Below are 24,955 nucleotides of genomic sequence, written 5' to 3' on the forward strand. Positions count from 1 at the left end.
TTGCATTGAACTACAGCATTGGCTGATTCAGGTGATTGCATGAATAAGTAGGTGTTCAGGTGTAATATGGATAAATGTTCGGGATAAATGAGTAAATATGACTAATAAAAATGTTACAAAATAAAAAACAGAACAAAACAGGGCTTGGTTTTCTTTTTGACATTTGGTTTTTAATATTCTCCATACCCCCAAAGTGACAATACCATAAATATATGCACTTCTACATAAAAACTTTGTCACAGCCCCAACATAAAAACATGCAATTGAAAAATCTGAAGTTGACTGTTTAGATTTTAGCTAAGAGACACAAATGTGTAAACAAACATTTATAGATATTCAGTGACACACACACACACACAGAAAGCGGTTCTACAAATGGTGATGGGTGTAGGGTGCCAGGGAGCAATAACTGTAAAAATAATCTTATTGTAAAAATATTCACATTTTTCCAACAACCAGAGATTATTACACTTTTAAGATTTTACACAGAATTTATAGTATTTTACACAGGACTAAAACTGATAGCTTGGACCATAAGAGGTCACAGACTTTATGGCCCTTTTTTCTGCTTTATAGTTACCCTCATGAAAAATGACATGCTGAAATGTTCTTGCATAAGATCAAGAGTTTAAGTGAGGTATTTGAGATAAGACCCTTGTACTGTAACAAAACAAAAAAAAACATATATGGTTCCTTGTTATCATGGCAGGGAGGGATTATGAATTGCAAAGGCCTTGGGGCCAATTATCTCTAAGGGCCCACCTCCACCCAATGGGGGGGTGTTCGTAGTTCATGCCTAAAAAGGTTTATCGAGTGGGGGATCACCAATCTAGATCGCGCAACCTTAAAGCCCAGGGCCCCCCCAGGCAGTCAAGGGCCCATGGGCACTGGCCCCATTGGCCCGGTCGGTAATCCGTCCCTGTATCATGGTTAAATAGAACTGTGGTTTCTGTAAAGCAAATTATGGTATTTGTGTGAAAAATGCAGTGTGCTCCATGGTTCCAACGAATTCGTCCCACTTTTGGAGGGTTTGCAATTTGATGTTTCTTGTACGCAACAGAAAACAGCAGCGCACAATCAAAGAGAGCTGAACAACTTTATGGACTAAATAAAATGTTGCTGCACCGGTCGTAAAATGCGGATAAAACTGCACTCTCGGTTTGATCACTGGCCTGTAAATGTTTAAGGAGCAAACAGTCAAAGTGGGGTAAAAATTCAGTCCGAAGTATTTCCTGTCAATGCTGCTGATGTTTGCGCTACCAGTGAATCAGTTCCCTCTGTCTCTTCACTTCTCCCAGACTCTTGATTTTGAGTCCTTAGCAGAGGTCTCAGTTCATGAAGTTCAACAGAGCTCTGGTTCTGATGTGATCCAGTGGATGGAGATTCATCAGATGCAGCAGCATTATCCTGAGATTGAGACATATTTAAAACTGCCATATGAAATCTTCTGCTTCAGTATATTAGTTTTAATATCAAGTAAATAGAGCTGTTCAGTTTGTAGTCTTAAAACCTGGAAGAGGATTTGTATTTTAGATCCATTGGATCCCATTGGAGTTTCCTATAGGTTTTTTTTATTATTCAAATAAGGTCCGTGGTCAAAATAACTTGGAGAATTTCACATTTTGTCTTAGAACATAAATTCCACATGGTGAACTCGTAGGGGTGTCACAATACCAAAATTTCAGTCTGTACCTGTACTGAAAAACGTACATAATATGCTATTGAACACACTCCTTGAATGTTTTGACAATGTTAATTGATATTGAAATGAATTCATAAAACTTTAAATGAAAATAGGACAATTAATTTTCAGCACACCAGTGCTTCATTACAGATCCTCACAGCATGATCAAAAGCACAACATTGGTCTTATTTTTGAGTGGGAATCTTCACAATGAACTTTGAAGGTCAAAGTTGGGCGAGTTTGGTGTCAGTGGCAAGGGCCGGCCCTAGCATTTTGTGGGCCCTAGGCAAATATAAAAAAAATGGGTCCCACCTCCCTACAAGTACACCTATCCAAACACACGCAGCATTAAAACTCATCAAGTTTATATTGTGCAAATAAGTAAATCTAGTTTAAAAAGCATAAAGCTTAAAAATGCAAATATTTCAACTATTTTATCAGCACAGCTATTACTACTTCAGAAGTTCTTAATTTTGATATATAAATTATTAAATAGGCTATATTTAATGAAATGATATGTAAATGAATAATGCATTAAATTACCAAATTAATGTATGGGACTCTAGATTATATTTGCACTTAATGTAAAAAGTGGCATATGCGTTTTGCAACAATAACGTCTAAAAAATAAACAAAAAAATAAAATAGTTTAAAAAAATATTTAATCTAATAAGTATTGTGATGTGTGACAGATCACGTTCTTTTAAAAAAAAAAAATCTCCCTTTTCTCCCCAGTTTGGAATGCCCAATTCCCCCTCATGGTGGCGCGGCTGCTCACATCAATCCGGGTGGCGGAGGACGAGTCTCAGTTGCCTCCGCTTCTGAGATCATCAATCCGCGCATCTTATCACGTGGCTAATTGGAAATTCTTCTGGGTTGGCATACAAATTGACGTCAGGACTGAACAGCTCTATTTTTCCGCATCAAATCATTCCAGCCTTGTGGGAGATATTCACCTGAGAGCAATGGTTCTGGTGCGATCTGCTGGCTTGATTAGACTCTGCTGAATTCTGTGTTGGGCAAGAAATACTGGTAAATGCCTGATTAAAAAGTGTCGCTGGTCAATCTCAAATCAATGCAATGCAATATATTGATATTACTCACCTGACAACACTGCTGATTATATTTAATGACTGTGTGTGAAGAGCAGCGGGAGAAAAGATATTTAGTGAGTCATTTAGAAATTGATCTATCAATTTCAGCTGTACTATGATCAAACTATATAACAGCGGATTCCTGGATTTGGCAAACAAAGCCCTATGAATTCACACTGACCTTCAAAAAGACCTTCTCCCCTTTTCTTCCCAATTTGGAACACCCAATTCCCAATGCGCTCAAAGTCCTTGTGGTGGCGTAGTTACTCAATCCGGGTGGAGGAGGACGAATCTCAGTTGCCTCCGCATCTGAGACCGTCAATCCGTGCATCTTATCACGTGGCTTGTTGAGCGCGTTACCGTGGAGACGTAGCACGTGTGGAGGCTTCACACTATTCTCCGCGGCATCCACACACAACTCACCACACGCCCCACCGAGAGCGAGAACCACATTATAGCGACCACAGGGAGGTTACCCCATGTGACTCTACCCTCCCTAGCAACCGGGCCAATTTGGTTGCTAAGGAGACATGGCTGGAGTCACTCAGCACACCCTGGATTCAAACTCACGACTCCAGGGGTGGTAGTCAGCATCAATACTCGCTGAGATACCCATGTCCCCCAAAAATGTCTCTAAGTAGAGCCAAAGTTGTTGTGTTGGCCTGGTCCGGCCAGTCAAACAAAGAGAGCAATATTTGAATATCAAAACAAAGCCAGTGTTTACACTCTTTGGCGAAATCAACCAACAAATGGCTAGAAAGTAGTTGAGAAAGTGTTGCATAAAAAAACTATTTAAAATACTGTCTCTGTCAATCAAACACCAGCTTTGCATCAAGGTTGAAATGTTATTTAACTGATGGTTTAAGTCTAGTTTATACTCACAAGGCTCTAATATGACTAACAACAGCACAGAAGAGGCAAAGAGGCATTCAGATGGAAAGACGATATTTCTCAGATCACCCACTGCACGCTCTCCATTAACTGTGGAATTAATATATTACAGTGAGAACGATTGTGTTTACAGAAATAATCAATCCGGTTCTAAATAAAGTAAACGGTACATCACAAAAGTGGTACATTTTAAACAGTTTCATCAAGCAATACCTCAGTACTGAGGAATCACAGGCACTGCTGTGTAATCTATATGTGTACTGTCTCTGTAATGGCACCTGTATGATGTTAAAAGTTGGTTTACTCACCCGTTTTCAGGATCAGTTCTGCCATCAGTGCAACAGAGTTCACTAAAACAACCACAACTGATCCAAAAAGGTACACAACGGGTCTATAAGGAAGATCTGTAAGGCAGATTAAACATTTTTCCTAAACATGTGAAAAATATAAATCTATGAACAGTGTTTCATTTGGTACTCTTTCCACATGTGGTAGATTTTATACAGTCTTAGATCATCAAAAATGTTGTTTGCTTTTTCCTCAAATGTATAAGAATATATATGAGCGGGTTCCTGTGTAGCTCAGCGAGTATTGACGCTGACTATCACCCCTGGAGTCGTGAGTTTGAATCCAGGGTGTGCTGAGAGACTCCAGCCAGGTCTCCTTAGCAACCAAGTTGGCCCGGTTGCTAGGGAGGTTAGAGTCACATGGGGTAACCTCCTCGTGGTCGCTATAATGTGGTTCTCGCTCTCGGTGAGGTGTGTGGTGAGTTGTGTGTGGATGCTGTGGAGAATAGCGTGAAAGTCTCCACACGCACTAAGTCTCCGTGGTAACACGCACAACAAGCCACGTGATAAGATGTGCAGATTGACGGTCTCAGACGCGGAGGCAACTGAGATTCATCCTCCGCCACCCGCATTGAGTAACTACGCCACCACGAGGACATTTGGAGACCAGCAAAAGCCTAAAAATCAAACAACATAGAGGATTATTAAAAGCGAATGATGAATACTGTACCCAGTTCATCAAATGAGTGTTTCAGGACGACAATTCCCCAGAGAACTTGTAAAAATGCAGCTACACAGGCCCATCCAGCACAATCTACAAAGACAAAAAAAAAAAACGTTTTCGTTAACATTTGTATTTTTTCTAACAAAAATGTATTTACAATGGAGTAGCCAAACAAATTGACTTAGCCTAACTTTTAATATTCATATTTTATTTTATGCATATTATTATAAGTATAAGAAATATTATTATACCTTTCTCTTTTTCCAGTGCCATAAGGTGAGAATATACCATGATAACATTCACCACTATCATGAAAATTAACCACGCTATTCTGCTGACTGACTTTAAACCTGAAAAAGATGAAAATCATTTAATAAAGTAACATTAAGTGGGTTATTTTTTCTAAATACACTCAATATATATATATATATATATATATATATATATATATATATATATATATATATATATACATACAGTTAAAGTCAGAGGTTTACATATATCTTAGTCAAGTACATTTAAACTCAATTCCTGATGTTTAATCGTAGAAAACCTTCCCTGTCGTAGGTCAGTTGGGATCACTGTATTTTCAGAATGTGAAATGTCAGAATAATAGTAGAGATAATTATTTATTTCAGCTTTTATTTCTTTCATCACATTCCCTGTGGGTCAGAAGTTTACATACACTAGTTAGTATTTGTTAGCATTGCCTTTAAATTGTTTAACTTGGGTCAAATATTTTGGGATCCTTCCACAAGCTTCTCACAATAAGTTTCACAATAAGAGTCAGGTTTGTAGGACTCCTGCTCACACACACCTTTTCAGTTCTGCCCACAAATGTTCAATCGGATTGAGGTCAGGGCTTTGTGATGCCACTCCAATATCTTGACTTTGTAGTCTTTAAGCCATTTTGCCACAACTTTGGAGGTATGCTTGGGGTCATTGTCCATTTGGAAGACCCATTTGTGACCGAACTTTAACTTCCTGGCTGATGTCTTGAGATGTTGCTTCAATATATCCACATCATTTTCCTTCCTCGTGATGCCATCTAGTGAAGTGCACCAGTCCCTCCTGCAGCAAAGCACCCCCCAACATGATGCTGCACCCCCATGCTTCACAGTCGGGATGGTGTTCTTCGGTTTGCAAGCGTTACCCTTTTTCCTCCAAACATAACGATGGTCATTATGGCCAAACAGTTGAATATTTGCTTCATCAGACCAGAGGACATTTCTCCAAAAAGTAAGAACTTTGTACCCATGTGCATTTACAAACTGTAGTCTGGCATTTTTATGGTGGTTTTGGAGCAGCGGCTTCTTCCTTGCTGATCAGCCTTTCAGGTTATGTCGATATAGGACTCGTGTTACTGTGGATATAGATACTCGTCTACCTGATTCCTCCAGCATCTTCACAAGGTCCTTTGCTGTTGTTCTGGGATTGATTTGCACTTTCTGACCAAACAACGTTCATCTCTAAGAGACTGAATGCGTCTCCTTCCTGTGCGGTATGATGGCTGGTGTGGTCACATGGTGTTTATCCTTGCGTACTATTGTTTGTACAGATGAACGTGGCACCTTCAGGTGTTTGGAAATTGCTCCCAAAGATGAACCAGACTTCTGGAGGTCCACAGTTTTTTCTGAGGTCTTGGCTGATTTCTTTTGATTTTCCCATGATGTCAATCAAAGAGGCACTGAGTTTGAAGGTAAGCCTTAAAATACATCCACAGGTACACCCCCAATTCAGTACTCCTCCTATCAGAAGCTAACTGGCTGATTGTCTAAAGACTTGACATAATTTTCACAGTTAACTTAGTGTATGTAAACTTCTGACCCACTGGAATTGTGATATAGTCAACTAAAAGTGAAACAATCGGTCTGTAAACAATTGTTGGAAAAATTGCTTGTGTCGTAGATGTCCTAAACGACTTGCTAAAAATATAGTTTGCTAATATTAAATCTGTGGAGTGGTTAAAAAAATTGTTTTAATGACTTAATTGTGTGTAATCTTCTGACTTCTGTATGTATATATATATATATATATATATATATATACTGTATATATATGTAGCCTATTTAAAAGTTTTACACATTTCAGTTTCATAACACAGTTTCAATCAAATCTAATCGTGTAAATCTTAAAAATAGGCTACAATATTTTTGGAGTGTATAAAGCAAACTTAGTCTAAATATTAGGCAAAGACATTCAAATTTGAAGTATAGGATTAGTTTCCCCTGAACATTAAAGAGATATTTCACCCAAAAATGTAAATTCTCTCATCATTTACTCACTCTTATGCCATCCCAGATGTGTGTGACTTTCTTTCGTCAGCAGAACACAAATTAAGATTTTAGGAGAATATTTCAGCTCTGTAGCTCCTCACAATGCAAGTGAATGGGTGCCACATTTTTGAAGCTCCAAAAAACACATGCAGCCATCATATAAGTAATCCAGTGGATTAAGTAATGTCTTCTGAAGCAAAAGGCTATGTGTTTTTAAGAAATAACCAATATATAAAAATTCACGAGGGCCGAGGTCAAGTTTGCAAGTTCTGATGCGTTGCTCCCCCTCCATTTGGCACCCATTCACTTGCATTGTGAGGACAAACAGAGCTGAAATATTCTCCTAAAAATCTTCATTTGTGTTCAGCAGAAGAAAGAAAGTCAAACACATCTGGGATGGCATAAGAGTGAGTATTTGTGGGTGAACTGTCCCTTTAATTACTGTTATTTAACATAAATCTTTCAAATATAAATATATTTAGAGACATTCATAGCTGTATGAATAATCATTGATTTGTCCATTTACCCATTATTTATGCAGCTTCAAATAAATAAACCAATACACGGGATTACATACTTACATTCCAGCTTTTTCTCACATGCATTGTTCCAATTGTATCTTGTCAGCGTCAAGAAGAGTGGGAAAACTCCCACAACAAAAAGTGCTGAACATGACAAAAATGCATTAATTATCTTAATAATTAATTAATTAATAATCATTACGTTTTTTCAGATTGGTTGAAAATTACAATTATAGAGTTGAGGTCATTAACTGATGAGAGACTGTCCATAAGAGGAAACAGGCATAATTATAGAAAGCAACTTATTGTGTATTTGCATGATCCATTTGGCACTTTCCACAAATAATGTGCAGTGACTTGCAGTAACATTGGTAACAGGTTTACGTACAGCCTTAGGGAGTAACAGAGTACATTTAATGGCATTACAGATTTAAAATGCTAAATATTAGTAACTGTTTTGTCATTTAAATGGTTGATCATCAGAATAGTTATTTTCCAAATGTATTTTGATTACTAAAGAGATCACTTTGCTTTTTTTTATTGTTATTTGTTTCAATTATTATTTATTATTTTCATTTTACACATTAAATGATGCGATCTGAGGAGCATTCGAACAGCTGTGAAGCACTTTCTTATAATGTGTTACGAGTGAATAATTGAATAAGTGACTTTGACAACGTGCCCTTTGGGAGCTTAAGTACGTTTTTGCTAGTTAAAAAAGTTTTACACATAAAGACATGACTTGCATCTTTTAAAAATATGCTGAAAATGATTTACACTCACATAAGATGAAGACTGAAGTCTTGTCAAAAACCCTATAAATGCTGTTTAATTTGACATGGAGTGGGTCGCCCCCTCATGGGCGCTGCCATGTTGACAACACATGACACTGTCATCAGTGGTAGAGGTCTGTAAACACGACCCGGGCCCGACGGGACCCGAGAATCCGACTGGACAGTTTTTCCAGTAGGACTTCGGGTCGGGATGTATGAAAAAATAAACAAGCTTACCGAACTTGTTATTATTAACAAATGAAAAACATGCAAATCTAAGATTTTTGCAGTAATCTAGGATTTTACTTGTGCTAAACAGACTCCAGTAGGGCTGAAACGATTAGTTGATGAAAAACAGCGCTCACATTCCAGATGCACACTAAACTTTCCAAACAGCTACAGGTGATGCAGATCGCAAAGTATGAGGGAAATATATGTCCCGATCTAAGGGGGAGAGATTGAAACTGCATCCTGCAGATGCACACTCTGTCACGGGCCGCTCGTCCCTCAAGCGCACACGCTTAATGCAGCTAGACTATAACGTGATTGCTCGTGACTTATTGAATCATAATATATGTGTCACTGTGCATTTCTTATCGTGAAAAAAAGAGTTTGTTTTTTGTGAGTTAAAGATGGATTGAAGTGAACAGAAAGGTGAGAGAGGAAGTATTCACCCCCATTATACACGGCAACAAAATATGTTTTTGATTTGATTTTGTTTTGGCTTGTTTTACAATATAAATATCTAAAACGCCTGTAAAACAACATACATTAACTTTAGCAGCTAGACTGCAGAAGAAACAATTGTTATCTTAAAATGTTGAATATAATATTAAAAATACAAATATTTAAAATATCTAAAAGTCCTATAAAAAAGATGCATTGACCTGAGAAGCAGCATATGAGATATTTAGACTTGCTTTTAGAGAATAGATCTTGTCTATACTTCTGCGAGTGCAGACAAAATATACTTATATATATAAAATACACTTACTGTATATTTAAGATACATCCTCTTAAAGCGAGTCTAAATATCTTATATGTTGCTTCTTAATTAAATGTAATTTTTTTTAAGGATTTTTAGACATTTTTAAGAGGAAAACAAGACAAATACACTTGATAACAAGGGGATTTTTTTTTTGCTGTGAAATTATTTACTGAATTAAACTTAATAAAATTATTTTTCCCCCTTTAATTCAGTGAATGTCATTTAGAGGTATTTTTAAAAGATGATTTTGTTAGAAAGCACATTTAATACAACGTTTTTACTCGGTGCACAAGCTGAATAATCGGTTAAGAGCTGACGATTAATCGTTGCAATAATCGCAGAATAGTCGAATAATCGTTCTAATAATCACAAGATTAATCACTTGTCAAAATAATCTTTAGTTGCAGCCCAAGACCGAGTGGTTTTTACTTGTTTTACTTCATAATCAGTATTGAATCAGTTCTCATTTCTCTTAAACATGTTCTCACAACATCTAGTTTTCTATTTAAAGAATGTTCTACATATACGGTTCCTGAAGGATAAGAGACGGTCACTTACCGTGACTGGCAGCTTTAAAAGCGTAGAAGAGGAAGATGAGTTGTAATGGAGGCAGAACATCATGGCCAATGTCAGACACGAAGTCTAATACAGCACGCATGCGTCCATCTTTATTTCTAATGAGTTCAGCCAGTACTGTATATATAAATAAATAGTGTTGGTGGAGATGCAAAAGTGAATGTATGAATTACTTTAATACATTAATGTTAATGTGTTCAATGTGACTTCAAAAGGACAAAATGTAGGTTGAGATTTCTGTAATAAATGTTTAAATAAAATGTCTCACTTGATTTGTCTGTAACTAACCCTACTAAGTATGTCACTGATGCATGACAACTTGGGAAAAATCCTAAAGAAATACTTACAGAAAACGATATTGATGATGGATATCAGAATCATTATTCCAAAGAGGACTGTTATCAAGACTCTGTCAAATTCTGCATAATTCACACTTTTTTGCCAAAAAGCTCTAAAAAGAACTGGGGGAGAAAAAAAGTCACAATTAACAAACATTAAAAAACAGTTCATAGGCAGCAAAAAACATCTCATTTGTAGAATGTCCTACTAATAAATAATAACATTTGAGGGAAGACAAACGAGCACAAGATGATACTCAAGATTAAATGTACTTTTTAAATTCTGATACAATTCTGAATTAACAATGTTAACTGGCGGTCTGGGTAGCTCAGTGAGTACTGGCGCTGACTACCACCCCTGGAGTCGCAGGTTGAATCCAGGGCGTGCTGAGAGACTCCAGTCAGGTCTCCTAAGCAACCATATTGGCCCAGTTGCTAGGGAGGGTAGAGTCACATGGGGTAACCTCCTCGTGGTGGTGATTAGTGGTTCTCGCTCTCAATGGGGCTTGTGGTGAGTTGCGCGTGGATCGCGGAGAGTAACATGAGCCTCCACATGCTACGAGTCTCCACAGTGTCATCAGTGGCATAGCTAGGGTGTGGCCAGGGGTGGCCGTGGCCACCATGGACCGAAGCCTGGCCACCCAATTGGCTACCCCACTCGCAACTGCCACTTTGGTCTTGTTTTGTCTTGGGCACAATTTCATTTTTAGAGGTGGAACTGTCTCTGTACAACCGCAACACACAGGAGTCTTAACATGTGTGCACACCAAGGTTACCGCACCTCTCTGTCCCGGGTGTCTCTCAACAACACACACGAAGGAGGGAAACAGGAATCACATGAGCACATGACATGAAACAGGAAATAAACTTTCAAAATAAAAGACATGAAATACACGAACACACACATTCAATATTACAATTACCATGAAACAATCAGGGGCATAGTATGAATATTTGCCTACCTGAATAAATAACATTTGCAAAAAGCGAATATTGTAGATGAACAATGCAGTGCATAGTGGTTTTACGTTCGCCTGTAAAACAGGAAAGAAAACAGTAAATCAACTATCATATACAGTAACAAGAAGACAAAACCCTTTGAAGCTGAAATATAAAAGTGGTAATGGATTTATCCTTTCTTTTTTCAACTTATGGGAAATTTGCTGTGAAAATGTACCATGCAAAGGCAAAGTTTGGAACTAACTTTAACATTAAAACTCATTTGAGCACTTCCTTCGATCAATAATGTTTAAATGTAAAATGTTTTGAAGTGAACAAACCAGGAAAATGCTCTGAATGTGGAGCTGCCCATAACAGCAGAAGGGGACGCAGGAAATAATGAGCACAACAAGCAACTGTCTCATTCAGAAATCCTGGAACAAAGTTATTTCAATGATGCTCAATCAATTCCATACTAACAGACAAATGCAACTCAACTGTTAAATGAATAGATTTGCAGACAAATAATACTAATTACCACTCACCTTCAATAACGCCCCAGAATAAAAAGGCAAAGAACATAATAAGGTTTGGTACACAGACTACCAACATCTGAAGAAACAGGGCTTTATCTAGAGAGAAATATCCACACAACATTTTAGAATTTATTATTTGTATTTATCATTCAGACTGACTGAAGAATATTACTCAAAGCCATAAACAAGCAAATCGTCATGGTTACTGTTGTAACCTCCATTCCCTGAGGGAAGGAACGAGACATTGTGTCGAATGAAGTGACACAAGGGGTCTTCCTGGGATGCCAAACGTACCTCTGAACCTGAGAAAAGGCCAATGTCAAGTTGGCAGACAGAATTTGCATGCCTGCCCCGGACATATGGGTATAAAGGGAAGCGTGTGTAAGCCCGTGGAGCCCGACCCCAGTACAGATCACCTGTGACTCGTAGTGGGTCTAGCTGCGAAATGCTCCGCTGAATTCGCCGGCCAGAAGGATAGGGAGGAGAACATCGAGGGAGCGACGCTTAGTGGCTAACCTGGGATAGAAGGTGCACTGGATCAACTTGGTGAAGGGCTCTGTGCAAGCACAACCCGGTCGGTTGTGCAGTTACTGAGCTCTACCGGCTCGGACCTGACAAAATACGGGATGAGACCGACTCAACCCTGAGATTGTAAAATCTGGCAAAGGTAATGGGTGTTGCCCAGCCTGCTGCTCTGCAGATGTCTGCTAAGGAGGTGCCATGGGCCAGTGCCCACGAGGATGCCACACTTCTTGTAGAGTGTGGTCGAACCCGCAAGGGGCGGGCATGGCCTGGGTGTGATAAGATTAAGGCAATAGCATCAACAACCTAGTGAGCTAACCTCTGTTTGGAGACAGAGTTCCCTTTCCGCCGTCCGCCGAAGCAGACAAAGAGCTGCTCAGAACCTCTAGAGCTCTGTGTGCAGTCCAAATGGATACGCAAAGCACGTACCGGACACAGCAACAAGAAGACTGGGTCTGCCTCCTCCCGGGGCAGCTTGCTTGCAGGCTCTTGACCTGGTCCCTGAAGGGGGTCACAGCCTCAGGATAATGTGAGAATGTGCCGGACCGAACTCTAGGCAAGTATCACTGACAGAGAACGCATGCAGGTCCCCAACCCTCTTGATGGAGGCTAACGCGATCAGGACGGCTGTCTTCAGGGAGAGTGCCTTGAGCTCAACTGAATCAATCGGCTCGAAGGGGGGTCTCTGAAGGTCCGAGAGGACCCCAGAGAGATCCCAGGAGTGGAACAGGCTAGGCCGGGGAGGGTTCAGTCTCCAGGTGCCTTTCAGGAACCTGATAATCAAGTTGTGCTTACCTAGGGACTTGCCATCTACTGCGTCATGGTGGGCTGCGATAGCAGCTACATACACCTTCAAGATGGAGCGGGACAGCCTCCCCTCCAGCCTCTCCTGCAGGAATGAAAGCACTGACCAAACTGTGCACCTCTGCGGGTCTTCGGCTCGAGAAGAACAACAATTTGTGAACAAGTGCCACTTTAGGGTGTAAAGGTGCCTGGTGGAGGGAGCTCTGGTTTAGTTGACTGTGTCTTCAACTGCAGGTGGTAGATCCACTAGATCTTCCGCATCTCGTCCAGGGAACAAACGTGAAGGTCCTTCCTCAGGGGAATTTTCCAGGGAGGTGCTGTCACAAGGAGCATAAGATCCAAGAACCAGGCCCGGATGGGCCAGTAAGGGGCCACCAGTATGAGCTGTTCCTCATCCTCCCTGATTTTGCACAGCACCGGTGCAAGAAGGCTCACTGGGGGAAATGCATACTTACGCAGCCCACAGGACCAGCTGTGTGCCAGCGCGTCTGTCCCGAGAACAGCTCCTGTCAGGGAGTACCAGAGCGGGCAGTGGGAGTTGTCTTGGGAGGCAAAGAGATCTATCTGTGCCTTGCCGAATTGGTCCCATATCAGCTGGACCACCTGGGGGTGAAACACCACTGTAACGAGGCGGGAACCGGGTGAACTGAATCGCGTAGCCGAGTTGTTTAGCCGCAGGGGGACGCCATCGGCGAGCAGGCGGGGCACGCTGGTTTGGTGGCGCCGTGGCAAGATGTGCCAAGGTGTCTTTGGCGCATGAGTGGCGCCCTGACCCGAGGAACCGATCGAGTAGCCGTGAGGGGGGGACGGAGGTTTCCAGACCAGCCTCGCGCTCACTGCAGGCCGGGAAAGCATAGCGGACATCTACGTGTCAGCCTCAGACTGGGCGAGCAGACCCGAAGGTGGCAGCCCAGATGAGTCATCAGCATCAGACGGATGTTGTCATCCAATTCTGGGGGCTCAATGGAGAATGCCGGCTGGCCACGAGGCGAGCCGCACTCATCCCGAGCTCGGACGGAAGCAAGCAAGTGTGCCGGGGGGCAGGTGGTTCATGGCGATTTACCCGGCGAAACCGAGCCTGTCATCATCCCCAAATCGCCTTCATCGCCAGCCAGGTCATGCTCAATCCCGTGGGAAGAATGAACGACGCGGGGGGCGGCTGAAGTGGCTTTCTCTCGTGAGAAAAGAAGTTGACTACACAGAGGTGGAATGACATCTTTAAAAAGATGCATCCTTAAAAGGACGTTCAACGCCTGCTGTGTATTGCTCTTTTATGAGTGGGAACTCAAACTCTTTTAGAGGAAATAAACTCTTTTTAGTAGGAGAAACACTCTTTCAGGCAATGAAAGCGCCCAGGGGCGTAGACTGCACAGCGTGCAGAGAGAGAGAGAACGCCAGCTGGAAATGCACCATAGATCCAACAGCAGTGCTTATCGCCAGTAGAGGTGAATGAAACAGTGGTGAACTCAGCTTGCTGTTGCACAACCGCTCAGCTCCGAAGAAATATTCTGACTGGCACTCGCTGCCCCGCTTCCCTTTATACCCGTATGTCCATGGCATGCAAACTTGACATTGGCCTTTTCTCAGGTTCAAAGGTACGTTTGGCATCCCAGGAAGACCCCTTGTGTCACTTCATTCAACACAACGTCGAGTGAGTGACAGAAGGGGAAAATAATAGTTTCCATGCAAACATACTTGTATTTTGTGATCTGTAGTGTTGTAGATACCATAGAACAGACATCAGTAGTGCAGATCCAGATGCAGCAATACACAACATCAACACCATTCCATGCAAAGCAGAGAAACCTGTGACCCACACATTACTTACTATAGACAAGATTATTGTGCAAAACTTTCTGTATATTGTACTGCAAATATACTTTCTAGGCTACTGGATTTATAGGTTTGACATTGGGTCAAATTAAGTTGAAAAGTGCATTGTCATGGGGTATCCAGAATGTTATCTAGAAATCAATATCTATACACTATCAAGTTTATCTAGAAAGTGCTGGTTGTATATCAAACAATTTGTGTGTATATTCCACTGGTATATACACTGGCGGCCAAAAGTTACAGATGTTGCAGTTTGGGAAGGAAATTGGTACATTAATTAACCAAAGTGGCATTCAACTGATCACAAAGTATAGTCAGGATATTACTGATGTAAAAAAGAGCAGCCATCACCCCTTGGGTGAATTTACAGCATATCTAACTATAGCGCTATGCAATGTTTTTATGCAAAATGTCAATTTAACAATTTAAAACAAATCAAAAATCTTGTCAAAATGCAAATACAAATTACTCAAAAAAAATCGGAAAACACCCCAGCCCCATTTGGAATGTAGCACAGACGTGGACTACTTTATAGTGTGTTTGCCTCTTCTTCTTTTCTTTTTTTTAACTAGCAGTCATGTAGCTCAAGGCAATGAAGCCCAATGAAGTTACGCAGGGTTGAGCCTGGTCAGGACCTACTGGGGTCTAAGTTTGCTGCTGGAGGGGGTATTAGAGAGACCAGTAGGGGGTGCTCACCCTGCGGTGTCTATGGGTCCCAATGCCCCAGTACAGTGACGGGGACACTATAACGTAAAAAAAAAAGCACCGAGATGTTAAACCGTGGTCCTGACGCTAGTCATTAAAAAATCCCAGGACACTTCTCGTAAAAAAAAGAGTAGGGGTGTAAGCCTGATGTCCTGGCCAAATTCCCCCCATTGGGCCTTCTCAGTCATGGCCTCCTAATAATCCCCATCCATTTATTGGCTCTATAACTCTCCTCTCTCCTCTCCACCAATAGCTGGTGTGCAGTGAGTGTACTGGAGCACTATGGCTGCCGTCGCATCATCCAGATGGATGCTGCACACCGGTGGAGGTTGAGGAGAGTCCCGTTCACTGTGTAAAGCGCTTTGAGTGTAGTGTCCGAAAAGCGCTATATAAATGTAACATTCATTCATTCATTTTTTTCAACTTGAAAGATTCAGTCCCCAAAGTAAAAAATTGCATTAAACAAATTTAAATGTATTTATGTAGACTCAGACTTTTTTTTTGTGCTCACCCAGTTGTGCCAGTTCCACAGTTGTGTTGCCTGAAAAATTTCCAGCTTCTACGTGACACCTGTAAATGCCTTGGTCTTCAGTTCTGACACTCTTCAGTCTGAGAGAGAAGTTTCCTTTGGAGATTTCATCAGTGAAGAACTCAACTCTGTCTCTGTACTGCTCATGTGATGAATGTGTTATAATTCTACTTTTTTGGAAGAGCAGGACCAGAATATCTTGATATGTATCTGTTTTCTTCCATGAAAGCTCTTCAATCTCTTCAGGTGTGATGTGAGAGTCCACAGAGCAGTTCAGAGTGACATCATAACCCACATACGCAGATATGGAGTGATCTGATCCTGATACTATCAAACGCTCTGACAAAAATACACATTTAAAATGATAAATCATAAAATCTAATTAAATTGTAAAGTGTTTTTAAAGAGCTTCATGTGGGGGGGTTTTCACTCACCAACAGATTTGATTTCAACCAAAGTTTCACTAGAATCATGTTCATTGTAAACTTTACATCTGTAAAAACCTTTATCTTCAGCTGTCACATTGTTCAACAGGAGGGAGAAGTTTCCATGTTGAATCTGGTCGGTAAAGAAATGAGCTCTGTCACGATAATCCTGATACTGGGCCTCTGGTACACTCACGCCATCTTGGAACACATGCACTAACGAATTTGAGTCTGCTCTTATCCAAACCACCATCAGTCCCTCTATTGGTAAGGATTTGTCAACAAAACAGGTCAGAATCGCTGAAACTCCCAGAGGAACAACCAGATGAGCAGCGGGACCTTTCACAATAAACCCTAAAAATGAAAATGAATTTAAAATAAATGCAAATTTAATGAAAACAAAGAGACAGAGAGAGTGTGATAGTGAGAGAGAGAGAGAGAGAGAGAGAGAGAGAGAGAGAGAGAGAGAGAGAGGGAGACCACCTTCACATGCTATGCACAATAGTCAATCAACACGTTCATCAAAAAGCATTGGCAAAATGTATGCATGCCTTGTTGATTTTAAAATAGCATTCGATTCCATCTGGCATGATGGTCTATATTATAAAATTCTACAATCCGGCATTGGGGGTAAAACGTACAACACTATCGAATCTATGTATTCAGACAACAGGTGCACAGTTAAAATTGGCAATAAAAGAACAGAATTTTTCACTCAAGGGTGAGGAGTGAGCCAGGGCTGCAGTTTGAGTCCAACTCTGTTCAACATTTACATGAATGAGTTAGCAGTGCTACTGGAACAATCTGCAACACCCGGTCTTACTCTAAATCATTCTGAAGTTAAATTTCTTCTCTATGCAGAGTGATCTGGTGCTGCTGTCAGCTACTCCACAAGGGCTACAGCAGCACCTGGACCTGCTGGAGAACTACTGGCAGAACTGGGCCCTGACAGTCAATCTGAACAAAACTAAAATTATGATTTTCCAGAAACAATCCAGATTACAGGACACCAGATACACATTCACTCTGGGGAACACTGCAGTAGAACACACCCGACACTACGAATACCTCGCTCTAAACATCAGTGCTGCAGGGGGTTTTGGTCTGGCAGTGAATGCACTTAAAGAGAAAGCTAGAAGAGCATTCTATGCTATTAAGGGCAAATTTACCCAAGTTGACATTCCTGTAACAATCTGGTGTAAGATCTTTGATAGTATTATAATGCCTATTGCTCTGTACAGAAGTGAGGTTTGGGGTCCCCTGTCTGGCAGATTACTGGAGATGGGACAAACACCCCATAGAATCCCTGCATGCATTCTAAGAGTTCAGAGAACAAAACCTACTAATGCATGCCAGACCGAACTAGGCAGATACCCCCTTATTATACATATTGAGAGAGAGAGACAGACAGACATTTACATTTATGCATTTGGCAGACACGTTTATCCAAAGCGACTTACAGTGCACTTATTACAGGGACAATCCCCCCGGATCAACCTGGAGTTAAATGTCTTGCTCAAGGACACAATGGTGGTGGCTGTGGGGATCGAACCAGCAACCTTCTGATTACCAGTTATGTGCTTTAGCCCACTACACCACCCCCACTCCACACAGACAGACAGAGAGAGAGAGAGAGAGAGAGAGAGAGAGAGACAGACAGAGAGAGAGAGAGAGAGAGAGAGAGACAGACAGACGAGAGAGAGAGAGAGAGAGAGAGAGAGAGAGAGAGAGAGAGAGAGAGAGAGAGAGAAATGAAGGAAAGCACCATTGTGAGGCACATCTGAGATGTTTCAACGCTCTCGTCCTGTAGATTGATTTGACTTACCCTCAGAGATCATCAGCAGTACTGACACGAACATGAAGTTATGCAGGTGCATCTTCAAAAATGTTAAATCACACAAAACAAAAGTGATCTCTGTTTCAACCGAATAAAATATTTGTTTTCCTTCTTTGTGTTCACAAACAGACTGTTCAACGTCTCTTGAAAGCAACAAGCTTTCACTTTCATTCTTTGAAAAAAAAAACGTTTTAAATTAAAGCAAAGTCACTTCCTGTAAACCTGCCACAGGTATGCATTTACTACACTGTTATTAAAAGTGATCAAGCCAGTCTGCTTTAGTGTGGAAAGTAAAGAAATGCACATGAGGACGTGTGTTAGTAACTGATATAAAAAATAAAGTGATTGAAAGAAGAAAAGTGTGATGAAGCTAAAGAAAATCTTTTAAATTACCAGCAACCAGTAAAATACACAAGTAGTATCTCTAGCCTATCAAGACATTGTCATGGTAGCAATAGTCTGATAAAAATAGAAACGTATCATGTTTCTAACAACGAGTTGAGCAGGAGAGATTGGACTTTCATAAAAAGGTATGCTTTCAATTCAGGTGTAGAGATTTACATTTAGCACAGCATATTTATATGTTTCTTAGAAAAGAGAAAACATACCATCAGATTTCATCAGAATGACTGCCGCCAAAATGAATGCAAGTAAACCCATTTTCATGAAGATCTGATACAAATCTTTGTGTCTTTAAAAGTCAAGTGTAAAACATTCCTTCTGTCGTGAGCGTTCTGTTGCAGACTATTTATAAACATGTTTTATTGTAATACAAATGAGCTGAGGAACAAAAACAAAGTGTGTGGAAAATCCAGATAAACTAGTTCTACAGGCTTGGCTAAAGATTGTAACATTGTATTACAACAGAAGTTTACTGTAAATCTCTGTAACATTCTGACTGTTGTTTTGAGCATTTCATGTTTTCAAACTCTGGACTTGGTTATAAAAAATACATCTAATCTAGTTTTTAAATTACACCAAAATGTTATAATCTGAAACTGTAGAAATGCTTGGAAGATCAAGCACTGAATAAGTATTTTATAACCAGTGGTGGAAAGAGTACAGATATAGTTTTTTACTTAAGTCAAAGTACTGCTACTGTTGAAATAATTCAGGTACATAAGTAAGAGTAAATAAGTAGTTTGCAGAAAAACTACTCAAGTAATTACATTACAAGTTACTTTATTACGCTTCCATTTCATAACGTCATGGTTACTGTCATAAGGGCGGGAACGAGACATTTTGTCGAATGAAGTGACAAAAGGGGTCTTCTTGGGATGCCAAACGTACCTCTGAACTTGAGAAAAGGCCAATGTCAAATTGGCAGACAGAATTTGCATGCCTCACCCCGGACATATGGGTATAAAAGGAAGCGGGGCAGGATCAGTCAGGATTTTGCACTGAGGAGCCGAGACTAAGGCACGGCCGTTTACAGTGGTAGGTCTAGTGCTGTGGCAGGAGGGACACAACGTTACGTTCCATCCCTCAGGAAACGGAGGTTACGACAGTAACCATGACGTTCCCCTTCTGTCACTCACTCGACATGTGTCGAATGAAGTGACACAAGGGGTCCCATCTAAAAACGCCACACACTGACCATGTTACGTGAACTGTCGAGACAGGTGCAAGCAGGCTACTGCGTGCTAGAGGCAACTGTGTCGGCTGCAGGTAGCCCTCCCCAACGCTCCAAAAGAGATGTCATGTACAGACCTTATGTTCCCCGCACCCCAGACTGGAGGAATAGGTGCTACATGACTAGCATGGGAGCAAGCCCGGCAGCCGCGGCCTTATCTCTCACTATGCCTCTCGCATAGGACGTGAAGTGGCTGGGGCTATCTTAACGCTATGAAATGTGTTGGGGAAGGCGTTCTATTCTTTCAGGGGGAAAAGACCCTGCGGAGGCCACATCCTGCCCAATCTAGGGGGAGGTAACATGTGGCAAATATACCATGAGGGTTGTGAAGGCGTACGTGGGAGTGGCGCGGTGGTAGGTCCAGCCTAATGAGGGGGGAGCCCTACAAGCACGGCGACCGGGGCAGCGGGGATGCCCAAGGGAGACGCGGGTCCGCTTTTATGTTGTAAAAATAAAGTGTTAATTATGTACAAATTACTTTCATTTGTATTTTTTGTAAATGTGGTGAAAAATAAATGTAGCGATGTGGAATACTTAATTTTTAATAAAGGAAAATTACTATTGTTTATTTATACTTAAAAAAGTAGAAATATTTACTCAAGTACTGTAACGAGAGTAGTTGTTGTTCGTTACTTTCCACCTCTGCACATATACTACATATAAATGATACTCGTGATATGGCAGTAGTTTTGCACTGCACACAATAAAACTACAAACACAAAAGAAGACAGTAATTATGGTGATTAAATAGATTTTATTAATCAAGAACATAATATGCAAAATTATGCACAATTATCTAATAATCAGTTTCCTTCATAACGGATACACGCTAAACTTGAGCTTTGTATACCAGTCATAGGAAACTACCTTCTAGTACCATGTACTGCACATATAATGGCATTAAAACAAACAAACAAACAAACTGTTACAATCTGTTAATATTTTGACCAATGGAAAATTACAACAGATTGTGCAGTTCTGTAAACTGAGGTAAAAAATAAGCAGACACATTTAGAGATGCAAACACTAGAAAACATACTTGAAATAACTGTAATGTTATAAAACATTAGTATGAGTATGCTGATTTCATACAAATGTGTAACTACAGTCTTCAAAGATAAAGTACAACTGTCTCTAACAAGCACAGACAGAGATGTGGAAGACCAGATGTGCAACTAAACAAGAGGATAAGTACATCAGAGTCTCTAGTTTGAGAAATAGACGCCTCACATGTCCTCTGCTGACGGCTTCATTGAATTCTACCCGCTCAACACCAGTTTCATGTACAACAGTAAAGAGAAGACTCAGGAGGACTTATGGGAAGAACTGCAAAGAAAAAGACACTTTTGAAACAGAAACACAGAAAGAAAAGGTTTGAGTGGGCAAAGAAACACAGACATTGGACAACAGATAATTGGAAAAGAGTGTTATGGATCTAAACCCCATTGAGCTTTTGTGGGATCAGTTAGACTGTAAGGTGGGTGAGAAGTGCCCGACAAGACAGTCACATCTATGGCAAGTGCTACAGGAAGTGTGGGGTGAAATGTCAAGTGCTACAGGACGTGTGGGGTCAAAGGTCACCTGAGTATCTGGACAAACTGACCGATAGAATAACAAGGATCTGCAAAGCTGTCATTGCTGCATGTGGAGGATTATTTGATGAAAACACTTTGAAGTAGTTTAAGAAGTTCTGAACATTTGTTTTAAATTGTAATAGAAATTTTTCACATTATTAATGTCCTGACTATACATTGTGATCAGTTGAATGCCACTTTGGTGAATAAAAGTGCCAATTCCTTTCAATAACAGCACAATCTGTACGTTATTCCAAACTTTTGGCCGCCAGTGTGTATGAATTTATCTGTAGTTTGTTTGATGCTGCCACTCTATTAGAGTTTCCCCAACAGGCCAATACTGCTTGTAAAGTACAATTACTCCAGTAGGCGTCTTTACATGAGGTGCACTGGGAGTTGTAAGAAGTCGACTCAATCGTTTGTCATTCATACCATCAATCATAGATAGTGTATAAATTTAATTAAATAAATAGTGTTTGAAATGAGCGCGAACCGATCATCTGTGTTCTGCAACTGCTTTCTGGTCCTTGAATAACGTATAACGTGCGAGTAAGGGCAGCTAGTGGACTTTCTGGTGCCCTCCCAGGGTAAGATGGTGCCCCCCTAGGGACTTGGTGCCCTACGCAGACTGCGTAGTCTGCTTATAGGGAGCGTCGGTACAGCATGACACAATGCATAATTGAATAGCTGAAGGAAGGATATCCGCTGAGGAAGAAATGGAGACATATATACTCATATTAGAGTGTCAAAGAAGTTGGTTATCTAGCCTCTCAAAACCAACGGCAGGGCCGTAGCAAGGAATTCTGGGCTCTGTGAATCTATATTGCTCTGGGCTCCTTACCTATTAAAATAATACAGTTTTGAATTTGTTGTGGGCTCCCCTGGACCTTTGGGCCCCTAGAATCGTTACCACCTTTCACCCTACTAGCAATGGCTTATGCTAGTAGGGTGAAATTATTTCTTATTCTTAAAACGTTCAATTCAATGATTTGGCTTTTTAGGTTTACTAAACTTTGTATGACATTAAAAGATGAATGGAAACTATTTGTCATTATTCTTGAAGACATCCTCAATATGCAACATATTTCACAAACTTCTGCACAGTTCTGCATATTCAGACTCAAATTTCCCAGATCAATAACTCACAGAAACGATGACTGTTTTTAACTGTAGTATGATAGACAATGAGCTCCAACCTCATTTTCATCAAAACGATGGACAAATATCAATGGTCTCTAAATGCAGCCGGCTGCACAAACACCAAAGTGCAACACTGAAAAGCGATAGGACAAAAATATTCAATAGCTTCACTCAGTGTAGTGCCATCAAATTCAGTTCACACATCAGTGGTCTCTGTTGACTACACTCACTTGATTTATTGAAAATACTTATTTCTCTTCACAGCATCTATGAAGACATGATCGGTCCACGCAAGTCATATGGATTCATTTTATTCTGCCTTCATGTCTTTTTTGTGCCTTAAAGTTCTGGTCACCATTTGTTTGCATCATGTATGGATCGTACAGAGCTGAATAACTCTTAAATCTAACTTTTTGTTCTGGTATGACATGAGCAAATGTGAAGTTTCATTTTTGGATGAATTTATCGCTTTAATACATTTTCATGATTGGTCAGAAGTTAAAGTTCTCTTTACAGTAAAACGAATGTTCTACTTGCATTAGCGCTTAAGCAGAGTGAAAGCGAAGGATGGACCATCCTTCTAAAAAATAAAGCACATTTTAGTCTAAAAACTGAGATGTGGATTACAGTATTAACAGGTGATTAATGCTACATTTAGGAATACGGATTCAGCCAAACAAATGTTCAAGTGCAACTTTTAAAAATAATAATTCAATATTAAATGAATATTTATGCCCATTGTGTGTAAGAGACTGCTAGAACAACTTCCTGGATACACTGAAAACATCATACAACTAAAACATGACCACAACTCTTCTCAGACGCTTTTATTTGAAACAAGACTTGTGAAATACATTTTTAAAAACAATCGGTATGGGTGTTACAGTATTCTCTTGGACCGATATCTCTCCCAACTCTCGGCATGGTCACTGTGGACTGGCTTCCACACTTCATCTAAAAAGAGGGGAATAAAATCAGTCATTCAGTGAAAACTGCCACTCATACACAGGGAAGAAAAATTCTCTGAACAAGCCTCAGGTTACAAAAGCTCAACATGATCTTCAGACAGGGATAACTTCTCTCATCACAGGCTTGTAGCAGAACATATGAAGGGAAAGATTGACCATTGAACTTACTACATCTATTATTCAATGTACAGCAGCTACTTACACATGCCATTTGTTCCATGTGACCCGGGCGAGATGGTCCAGACCATTGCTTCTGATCTCTGTAAAGACAAAACTTCAGTCAGACATGTTTGTAAAGGGTTTCAGGTGAAGACTCGCTGGCTTAAAGAGTTCCTCAGAATAATTTTGCTTTGCTATCGTCAGTTCTCGCATCAGACGGCACTTCCTATGTAGCATTTTCATCTTGGGAAAATAAAGCTAAACACTCCTTTAAGTGAAAATGTAAAATAACATGTGCAACTATTTACCTGATTAACACCAATCCAGTGTTGAGATGCAGATGCACACCTGTGGAGAGAAACAGCACATGGTCAGATCGAGCATTACTGGATGAGCTGTAATTTAATTAGACAAAATGTGCATCTCAGAATGATTTTGCTTTTCCATCGTCAGTTATCGTATCAGACGGCACTTCCTATGTAGCATTTTCATCACAGTACACGGTTACTTAAATACATAATACTAATAGTTGCAGAACTGCATTGGTCAAACGAAAGGTAGATTAATTAAAACACACCTTTTCAGTGCACTGTAGATTAGCCATCAAATCATCATGTAACCTGGAGAAAATAAACCCTGTGGAAAAGATAGGAGATTTTAAAACCAATAACACTCAGAAACAGTTTGTTTCAAGTTCAGACAATATTTAGTGCAAAAGCAGCATGGGGTCAAACACGTCGCGCGCCATTGCTGAGCACGAGACTAACACTGAAAATACGAATAAACGCCCATAAGTGTAAAAACAAGTCAAACTTACATTCATTATGGTGGTCTGAAGGCACCCCGCGTGACTCTTCGTGTGTAAAGCATCATGAACATGTTTTAAAAGTATCAAGGACGTACTAAACTCCGTGTGGTGACCAGAGTAAGAGAGAGCTTTACGTTTGTCGCGTGTGCTTTTATAGTCCTCAATGCGTCAAGTCCCACGTGACCAGTTCGGACCAATTGGAAATCGCAATGTGCGCCGAGGAAGTGACGCGTATTACAAAATAAAAGCTTTATTTTTAAAATCATTTAAAATGTTTCACAAAAACGAATAAATAATGGAATAAAATATATTTAAATTATTTTACATTATTGTGATATAAAAAGTCCACAATCGGTCTGATCTGTGATTTATTGATCTACTAGGAAAATAA

General features: G+C 40.3%; 1 protein-coding gene, 1 long non-coding RNA gene and 3 other non-coding genes across 6 annotated transcripts; all 5 read right to left on the bottom strand.

Moving 5' to 3' along the window:
• Positions 1-35: 35 nt before the first annotated feature.
• Positions 36-19,013, bottom strand: LOC127648295 (uncharacterized). 2 transcript variants are annotated; one of them, XM_052132888.1, is made up of 17 exons: positions 18,891-19,013; positions 16,455-16,799; positions 16,003-16,359; positions 14,649-14,759; positions 11,637-11,723; positions 11,433-11,525; positions 11,115-11,186; positions 10,162-10,275; positions 9,797-9,931; positions 7,538-7,621; positions 4,932-5,030; positions 4,687-4,770; positions 3,978-4,073; positions 3,661-3,759; positions 2,789-2,817; positions 2,641-2,694; positions 36-1,407 (listed from the first exon to the last, which is right to left on the bottom strand). In XM_052132888.1, exons 1-17 carry the CDS (start codon positions 18,946-18,948, stop codon positions 1,216-1,218), a joined length of 2,109 nt encoding a protein of 702 aa, XP_051988848.1. In that variant the 5' UTR covers positions 18,949-19,013; the 3' UTR covers positions 36-1,215. The 2 variants fall into 2 exon arrangements, with proteins under 2 accessions (XP_051988848.1, XP_051988849.1); XM_052132889.1 differs by lacking the exon at positions 18,891-19,013 and adding an exon at positions 18,271-18,398.
• A 4,433-nt stretch (positions 19,014-23,446) lies between these two features.
• Positions 23,447-24,688, bottom strand: LOC127648364 (uncharacterized). The gene is made up of 5 exons (XR_007971158.1): positions 24,574-24,688; positions 24,334-24,392; positions 24,065-24,104; positions 23,800-23,857; positions 23,447-23,583 (listed from the first exon to the last, which is right to left on the bottom strand). It is a non-coding gene; the product is annotated as an uncharacterized LOC127648364 (long non-coding RNA).
• Positions 23,657-23,725, bottom strand: LOC127648500 (small nucleolar RNA R38). The gene has a single exon (XR_007971180.1). It is a non-coding gene; the product is annotated as a small nucleolar RNA R38 (small nucleolar RNA).
• LOC127648502 (small nucleolar RNA SNORD49) lies at positions 23,930-24,006 on the bottom strand. The gene has a single exon (XR_007971182.1). It is a non-coding gene; the product is annotated as a small nucleolar RNA SNORD49 (small nucleolar RNA).
• Positions 24,179-24,255, bottom strand: LOC127648501 (small nucleolar RNA SNORD49). The gene has a single exon (XR_007971181.1). It is a non-coding gene; the product is annotated as a small nucleolar RNA SNORD49 (small nucleolar RNA).
• Positions 24,689-24,955: the final 267 nt, after the last annotated feature.

This window comes from Xyrauchen texanus, chromosome 8 (assembly GCF_025860055.1).
Source record: "Xyrauchen texanus isolate HMW12.3.18 chromosome 8, RBS_HiC_50CHRs, whole genome shotgun sequence".
Lineage (NCBI taxonomy): Eukaryota > Metazoa > Chordata > Actinopteri > Cypriniformes > Catostomidae > Xyrauchen > Xyrauchen texanus.